This window comes from Hyposmocoma kahamanoa, unplaced genomic scaffold, assembly GCF_003589595.1.
Source record: "Hyposmocoma kahamanoa isolate Upper Pololo Valley unplaced genomic scaffold, ASM358959v1 80, whole genome shotgun sequence".
Classification (NCBI taxonomy): Eukaryota; Metazoa; Arthropoda; class Insecta; order Lepidoptera; family Cosmopterigidae; genus Hyposmocoma; species Hyposmocoma kahamanoa.
The window spans coordinates 3,085,983-3,095,547 of record NW_020654051.1 but is presented as its reverse complement, the minus strand read 5'-3'; the positions used below and the strand labels follow the sequence as shown (position 1 = coordinate 3,095,547).

Sequence of the window (9,565 nt, the reverse complement as noted above, 5' to 3'; positions counted from 1 at the left end):
GCGCATCTTGAACTAATATTTACTTTAATAAACATTAAATGTTTTCGTTAACTCCTGTAAGTGATTGGGACACTTAATTATTTTATAATACTTTTAACGGCTCTGCGTTCATGCTTTATTGAATAATTATTTATTTTAATTTTATTTGAATTGGAGCACATATTGCAACAAATTTACAGTACTTATATATTTGTTTCTACTATAGTGTTGGCACCACCAGTACAACTTTGATAGCTTATTATATGTCTTTCTTTTCGTAACTCAAGCGAAATATTTTATATTAAAATATTTTATTTTCTTAAAAGGGGAGCATTCTTAAGCGATTTTTTAATCTATTTTAACAGTTATTTTCTTTAATGTTTGCTTATGGCATTTTCGGTTTTAGGTTTCGAATATGGCACTTATTTCTAAATCCAAGATGCGGGCGCGATTTTTCGAATAATGGCAAGTTGGGTATCGTTTTCGAGATGTTTGGGAATGTTCAATACAAATATGGCACTCATTTCTAAATCCAAGATGGCAAACACGACAGTTCAAACAAAAGCAATATTCGTAATGAGCACCCCCAAATACCTCGAAAACGATACCCAACTTGCCATTATTTGAAAAATCGTGCCCGCCATCTTGGATTTACAAATAGTGCCATATTCACATTGAGCATCCCCAAATACCTCGAAAATGATACCCACATAGCATTTTTTTGAAAAAATCGTGCCCGCCATCTTGGATTTAGAAATGAGTACCACATTCGTAATGAGCACCCCCAAGTACCTCGAAAATGATACCCATATTGCATTTATTTCAAAACTCGTGTCCGCCATCTTGGATTTAGAAATGAGTGCCATATTCGTAATGAGCATCCCCAAATACCTCGAAAAGGATACCCATATAGCATATTTTGAAAAATCGTGTCCGCCATCTTGGATTTACAAATAAGTGCTATATTCGTTTTTCATCGACAAAACCGAGCACATCTGTAGGCACCTGATCAACAATGTCGGGCAAATCTGTAGGCACCTTTAACTTAATGATGAGTTAAGCAAGATACAATTTCCCCACTTTTGAGGGAAATGTTATTCCATGGCATCATTATTTGTATATTTGTGTGCGTGCCGACGAGCGTAGTTACAAGTTGCTTACGCCTACATGAATTTGGTTTTTGCCTCACTTGTGACAGTTCGTTTGATATGAAACTATCATTCTATGCGTTATTATTCTAAGTTCATATGTTAAAAGCAAGCTTTTGACATATCACTTGTGACTTTATTACGATGTGTACGACCACAGACATACATCTAGATATATGTCTGTGTGTACGACAATCTTTATTACTGTAGAAGAAATGTGTCGAAAGCTATTTTGTCAACTGTACTTTAATAGTAGGTCCTTATAATCATTAAATTCATTTATACGTATACTAAATCATACACTCACACACACACACACACACACACACACACGCACGCACGCACGCACGCACACAAGCACGCACGCACACAAGCACGCACGCACGCATGCACGCACGCACGCACGCACGCACACACACACACACACAAAATAAGTTTCATTGCCTTTTATTGCCTTCTTTATTTTCATTTCTTTCTTTTCATGATAACAAGGAAACATTAATAACCTGCGAGACAGGTTTAGCCTAGTGCAGTAATCATGACCAATTCTCTGTAGGTGATATACCGTACAACAAGTTGTGTCTAGTGTTGTGTTTCATATTTATTATATACACTAAATGCACAATTTTATTGTCAAATATTCTTTTTTGTTTTTTTTTTGGTAAATTATTAAAATACCTTATACACATGTTGAAACAGATATTTTTATAATTGCTTTATGACATAACGAGGTAAGTATAACATAGTCATAATTTAGCTCTTGTTTGACTTTTTTGTGATTATAAATACGATGTTTTCTCTTCCAGATATGCTCCAGTCTTTACTACAACCAAGAGATAATCAACGGTGTAAGTATATATATATTTATATAAACGTAACTTACAAAGTAACCATGTTATTTACTTAAGAAGTGGCATAAAACAAATTTATTTCGTACTGTTTTTAGTACTGATAAAAATGAGGCTATCCCGATTAGTGTTACATTATTTGGTCACACGACGACCTGAACATAGAAAATGGGCGTAATTAGGCTGTTCGGTGTAATATTCCTGAAGTTATTGAAAGCGTTATTTGTACTTGTCTAGTACAACGTACAAATCTGCGAACCAGATTTTATTCTATATAATACTAATTGACTGGACGAACGAATCGTACCCCTGGTAGTAATCACAAAGATCTGAGGGGCAATGCCACTGCGCCTGTCACTCTGAGACATAAGTTGACAAGTCCCATGCCTGTAATTTCACCAGCACCCTTGCTCTTCGAAATCGGAACGCAGTACTGCTCACATTGCTGCTTGGCGGCAGAAATAGGTAAGGTAGCAGTACTTCCCTGGACGAACTCTTCCACAAGAAGCTCTACTGCTAGAAAAAATACTTGTAAATTGGGTAGTAACAAACCAGCAGGACTATATTACTAGCATCATAAATAACAACTTTAGTTTCATTACTTTTTACAAAACGTAATAAGTTTACCAAAAATAATTTAAGTTTTTATTGTAGTACTAAGTATCTCACAAATTTTATATTTGTTTTGGTGGTAAGTACGAACGTGCAAGTGTCTCTTCTGTGACGACCTGCACTTTCGCTCTTGCGTTTTGAAATGCACTCGTATTTACACTGGTGGTCCCCTTTAACCCAGAGGGCGCTGAAAAATCCTAAGGAGGCGGTGCGGTAGTTACTTCGGATGCCAGGTGGTGCATTTGAAACAAAAAAAACCTGAATTATCTATAAGATCTACACTTCATTACATATTATACATACATATATAATTTTTTTCCTCGTGATTTTTTGTAAAGTTAATATAAAAATACGTGTTTTGAATTATTTTTTGCAGTGATGGGTTTTTATGGTGAGCCAATAAGTTTGAGAACCTATGGATCGACCGATCGATCGATCGAGCGATCTATTTAAATATTTTTAAATACTTAATAAAAGTCATAGAACAAAAGTTATTGTTTATGATTTTAGTAATATAATCCTGTAAGGTTGTTAATATTTTAAAAATAACCCTGTATAATGTTCCTACACTCAGCTACATCTTGCAGTAATATCAGCTGCACCTGAAAAATATTTTTCTCCTCCCAAATATCAAAGAGCGATCTCGGAATTAATTGCAAGAGATCTTTCACGTCTGTAACAGGCCTTTGAGTCATATTTCTGTATTATCCAGTTATTTTGTCTCATAATCCGCAAAAGAGCCATATACACTGGCATATTATTCACCATTTGTGCCGAGGTGATTCATAAATCACACGAACACTGATCTATTCAGTAGAAGGCGTAAGTTATCTTAGAGAAAAGGCATAAAGGAAATAAATAATCCTCAATAGATTAGTAGCATCAGGTTATCTATTTCCGTATAACCTACCGTTATATTTAGTTGTTGATTTATGGCCTACAAATGACAAGTATAACTTAATGAAGGGGTTTGGCTCACTTTTAATCATATTTGCTGCATCAAAGACATCAACTTCGTGATTTCGAGGGTCAATACATTACAAAGCGGTTTCGAAGCGTAGTTTATGACAGACAAATTTTGAAAACACGACATTTTCATATTACAATTTAAAATACAATGTCAAGGGATAATGTGATAGGAGATGTAGTATCCGCTCCTACAAATAATAACGTATTGGTACTTTCCTCGCCTATGCACCACCACGTACCTCCGGGCTGACAGTCGAACATACACTGATCCATTCTCCGTCCGTACCATTGTGACGTGTGCGCTCGAAACAAATCATTAGTATATCCACCACGGAAGAAAAAACAATGGAAAATTGAAAATTTATTAAAACTAAATAAAATAAGACTTAATGACGATAATGAGACAGCACCATAGATAATACTACAAGTGTGACTATGATTTTCGCCCTCCAAAGTAGCGTAATAAGACATTTTCCTACGATTTTTGAGGTTTTGCACGTGATAATTGACACGACCATAACGTAAAAATCGAAAATGAGATCAAGTTCGCGGCACTCTGCAAACTGTTAGCACGCAAACTAAGCACTTCTACGATATTTATTGTTCTGTCATATCCACATACACTATAGGAGAATATAAAATATTCTCAAAATGCGACGATGCCAAATGAAATACAATTTATTCGAAAGAAATTCCTCTACACTGTAAAATTCATTATCCCACAAAAGGAGTTTCAGTCGGGTATAAAACGTTTCGTCGTTTGTAACACTTTTTCAATTTGCGGATAGGTGTTCGTAGAATCTGGAACTTATTCTGCCCTCCTTGTCATAACTAAAGCATTAACATGGTCAGCATATTGGGTACCTAATTTTATTAATCATAATGTAATCCTAGTTTTAGATTCTGGTAGTTAAGCAATATGAATATAATGTCATATACGAGTACAACATCTCTGAAAAATACTAATGCATTTTCATTTTTTTAACTTTCGAGATATTGGCACGTAAAGTTATTTATGAAAAATTTCAAATAAGCTGATTTTGCTTAAAAATAAAACTGAAACTAAGTGAGATATAAAAACAGCTATTAAAGAGGGTTGCGAAACTCGGTTTGCTGATTCCAGATGTGTTAATAATTCAGTTTCATTAAAATATCGATTACGTTGTTTATGAAAAGGACGGTTGTATTACTTGCGGGTTTCCCGCTGCGAGTTAGGTACGGTGGGTAACGGATTTAAATTTCCCGCGTTTCTTTTTTTTTTTATAATATCAACCAAGCGACGGAACGAACAAATGCATCATGCGCTTGGTGGTAAACGAAACGCATATCCATGACAATTGTAGTGCCACTCATAGTTTTTAATCGTAAAAATCTTACGGGCACTGTCGCTGTCACTCTGAGACTGACAAATCCCAAGTGCCTGTAATTTCACCAGCAGACTTACCTTTCGAAACCGGAACGCAATAAAGCGTGAAACACAAAAAGCGGGTGCGGTTCGGGTCGGGACCGGGGCGGACCTGCTCTCTGTGACGGCTACTTCTTCTTACTGTTTGACGGCCGAAATATGCAGTGTGTATGCGGTGGCAGTACTTCCCTGGACGATCTCTTTAACAATATAGCTAGTAAGTCTTTATGTTCTATGGAAAAATACTGTGTGAAGGAATAAATTTCTCACAGATGGCGCTAAGCATTTAAGGTCGTTAAAAACAAAAAAAAACAGATCTGAAACAAACACATAGAAAAATTCGTAAGGTACGTTGGTTCGTTCCGTGGCTTAGTTGGCATAGCGTCTGGCACGGTTTGCTAGAACAAGTCGGTTCCGGTTCGAATCCAGCCGGAATGAAAATGATTGAACATCATGGTAGTAAAACAAGGCAACATTCAATAAAAACTTGGTACAGGTACGAGCTTTATAAAAGCAGTAATGCATCATGCAAGTGTTCAAAATTTAAACAAATACAACTCGACGTCTGTTAATGCAGATGCAGATATTTCAGTCTTATATTGCCTAAATATAACTTTTTGCTAATGTTCTAAACTTACTACGTAGGTATATGACAATAACTTACTGCTTAATAGTAGCCGAACACATGTGGTGCGTGGAAGTTGGGAAGTTGTCCAGCTTTTGACATATTATTGATATCGATGAATGAAGGAAGATGAATAGACGCGGATATTGAACACGTGTCCATATAATAAGTTCAAATACTTTCTGATTGTTTGTAAGAAACATAATATAAGTTACGATGTCTACAAATATTTGAATTTCCATTTTTTCTACCTAAATATATCGCCGTTACACTGGGAAATGCAATTATTTCTCAAAATATCGACTGAAATAAATGCAATTGAAATTTCAACAATGTCAAAGTCAAAATGAAAACATTATTTTTGAAGCTACTATACATTCACTAGACTGGCCTCCCTGAGAAGAACGAGCAAGAAACTCTAAGGATTGCTCTTTTCAAATAAACTTAAATGCTATGGAATACACTTTGAATCATATTTGTGTGGAATCTAGACTCACGTTGTCTTTCCATACATCTTTATCTAACACGTAGTCTAGAATTTTGTAACATTTGTAACTTGTTACGAATCTTGTAATACAATATATTAAACTGCCATGTCTATTGTATTACACTTAATTTATTGTATTACAAGAATCTTAACAAGTTACAATAGTAACAAATGTGATATTTACAAATATTCATAAAAAAATATATATTTTACATTGATAATATAAAATATTTAGTACTATTGACGTGCTAAATATTACGAGCTTGTGACGTGGCAAGTAGAGCATTTGATGTAAAGATTAGAAGATGTTAAAGAAATCTAAATCTAACATGAAATAGGCAATTTACATAATATTAAATAAAGGTAATACTGATAAATACGCCTGATTCAAATTCAAACTTAAATAATCTTTATTCCATAAGTAAGAAAGTTACACTTGAATCGTCATATTGATTAAACTCTACTAGTCATTCTTTTTGCCCTTTGCACTATACACTTGCATACGTGTTACAATATTTATTTCAAATATGATACATAATGCAATAGAAATTATGTGGTAGTAGCAGAAAAGGTCCCTGTGAAGGAGTTCGTCCGGGGAAGTACTGCCACCTTACCTATTTCTGCCGCCAAGCAATAATGTGAGCGTTACTGTGTTTCGGTTTTGAAGGGTAAGGGTGCTCGTGAACTTAAAAGCAGTCAACTTGTGTCTAAGAGCGACGGGCGCATTCGTCCTATCACTGGGTATAATAATATAAAACAAAAAGAACTAGAAATTTCCTTTTAAAAATAAAAGTAGAAAATTTCATCGCAGAACGCGAGAAGGTGCATCGTGGTCAAGACGCAACTTTCTCCTTTGGGTAGCTAAACTTATTCTTACTGGTCACTGGAGGCTTCAATAAGACGAATAACGAGTTTTCCTGTAGCTCCCAGGTTCTCAATTGGCAATTAAGTTATGTTGGCCAATACCATAGTTTATGTGGGCACAAATATATTGGCTGGAAAAATTATAGACACATGGGACTTGTCAACTTTCGTCTCAGGGTGACAGGCGCAGTAGCAGTGCCCTTCAGATCTTGGAGATTTAAAGCTCTGACTGGCACTGCAACTGTTATGGACAGGCGTGTCGCTTACCACCAGGCTCACGAGTTGTTCCTCCATAAAAAAGATAACTTTTTAAAGCTTTCGTGGTTTTTTACTAAATGATTATGACTTTATAACTTAGATTTCTTAGCACTCATCTTTTTTTCTCCTATATTTCTGACGCTGGCCAGTCAACCCGTGACCATAGAGCGTGTAACCGTTTCCAAATGTCCAGAAAATAAAAAGAACTCACATGGTAGTGAGAAACCTGTAATTAGTCATAATCAAAACGATGGCTGTTTGTGGTAGTTTAAAAAAGCCTACAAGTGATATATTTGCTATGTAGATTGTGCCACAGAAGTGTGATAATTTTTTAGCTAAGATTCTACTCATGATAGCAAACATCTTTAGCAAAATATGATACTTAATTTACAAAAGATTAAGAACGAAAGGCAAATACATGTCCCGCGAGCATGTTAGCTTCAAATTCTAATTTAACCTCCTAAGGCAGCGTATACAATATTAGATTCAGACTTAGACAATATTATTTTTATGGCCACTTAAATGCCCAGTGTAATGTAAATACCGCATTCAAATTTAGCGCTATATATCGTCTGCTTAAAGGAAAAACCACGTAAGTGACATTTTCCACAAAAAATCTCCAAATTATATACCAGTTATAAGAAATGCATCATCTTTCTGCAGATAAAACTCTTATTAAGTTTATATCTTTTTTGTAATTGAGTTTCACGTGCAGAGAGATGGTGATTTCCTTACCGTAGCTGTATAAATTAAAGAATTTTTGTGGAAAATGTCACTTATGTGGTTTTACCTTTGAACAGACGATATGAATATAGACATGAACCAATAGTTGAAGAGGACTGCTAATTAATCTTTATACTACGTATCGCAGTATTTATACAATAGTGGACTCTCTTAACTCAAAAAGTGTATTTTCTCAGAATCAATAAGAAACGAATTACTCGCTTCCTGTGAAAGTTCATTAATTTTTTTGTGTAGATTATAGTTTATTACAGACACTTTTAACAAATTCCTGCTTGCCAAAAAGGTATTTTAAAATAAAACGGAAAAAATTATTTCATATTTTTGAATAAGGACTATTCTGATCAGAATTAGTTCACATAAAGTGTGTCTCATTTTGAGTTAAGTCATTCACTCACACTCATTTTAATTATTTCTTACGATATTCTAACGACGATTGTATTGACGTGTAGATAATTAAATTTTACGTTCAGTAATGATATAATATTGAATTTCACATATTTTGAGTTACAACACTATTGTAATAGCAGTGCGATATCTAACTCTTAAAAAAGGTAAAATTCCGTCCAATTGGAGATATGAATTAATTCCTCTTTAATATGAAATATAAGAAACCAGTTTCTTTCACTAAAAAAAATAATAATTAATTATTGTGATAATATACAGGTAAGGTACGATAAAAGCTAAAATATTTAGGATTTTTAAATTATATGAACAAAATTGGGTCTCCGCGGCAAGATGCCCAAGATCTGCCAGCATCTTTCGTTAGTCGCTTTATTTTCCTTGTAGTATTATGCAAATATTGATCATGAGCTTTTGTTATTTTCAGAACTTTGACAAATGTGCGTATGTCAATAGATGGCATTGTGTGTTAGAAAACTAATTTATAAATTAACGCTTCCTAATATGGATAGATGGCGCTAATCCTAAATAAAATAAAAGAATAGCCGGCACTGTCTACAAAAATCTGCTTAATAAGCGCCATCTAGTTGATTTGTTTGTTATCACTAGAAATTTCTCTATTGATAAATTTTAGCTTGGCAATGTTAAAGAAATTAGTTATAAAAATAGCTATTTGGTACTCGTCGCGACATCTAGTGTACCTATAGGTACTAAACACTCTAATACTGTCTTGCATCGCTATTAGCAATCCTCTTGATTTGGTCCATGCTACAGTGTATCTAGAAAAATACTTTAAAAAACCTGGATGCGTTTTTCATACAAAACTGAGGGCACACTTGAAGAGACCAGGGAAAGGATGATCATAGTAATTTAAAACACGTTTTGCGTTAATACCATGTTAATACCGCCATCCAGTTTGGTAAACGCTGAGCGTACTTAGCCTAAATCAGAAAAAGGCTAATAACATTGAGGGTCGTATTCTAGAACTCTACTCAATGCTCAAGTCAGGATTTAAGTATGGTTTAAAGCACTCGATATCATACTCAAGTCCCTGCCATTAGCGTCGTATTTCCAGTGCTTGTGTTTCAATTGCAATCCTGACTTGAGCATTGAGTAGAGTTCTAGAATACGACTCTCACTGTCCTTAAAAATTACTTTTTATTTTTAGTCATAAAATGCTTGCGTCTAAATAGTAGAAAAGTTAAAAATTATTTTAGAAATGTTTTT

General features: G+C 34.6%; 1 protein-coding gene across 1 annotated transcript in view; it reads left to right on the top strand.

The window, feature by feature from the left end:
* Nucleotides 1-9,565, top strand: part of LOC113233768 — a 123,846-nt gene that overhangs the window by 106,280 nt on the left and 8,001 nt on the right. Inside the window, exon 2 of the mRNA XM_026468959.1 lies at nucleotides 1,934-1,975. Coding sequence (XP_026324744.1) covers nucleotides 1,936-1,975 — 40 coding nt within the window. The 5' untranslated portion in view covers nucleotides 1,934-1,935. The remainder of the gene's footprint in view (nucleotides 1-1,933; nucleotides 1,976-9,565) is intronic.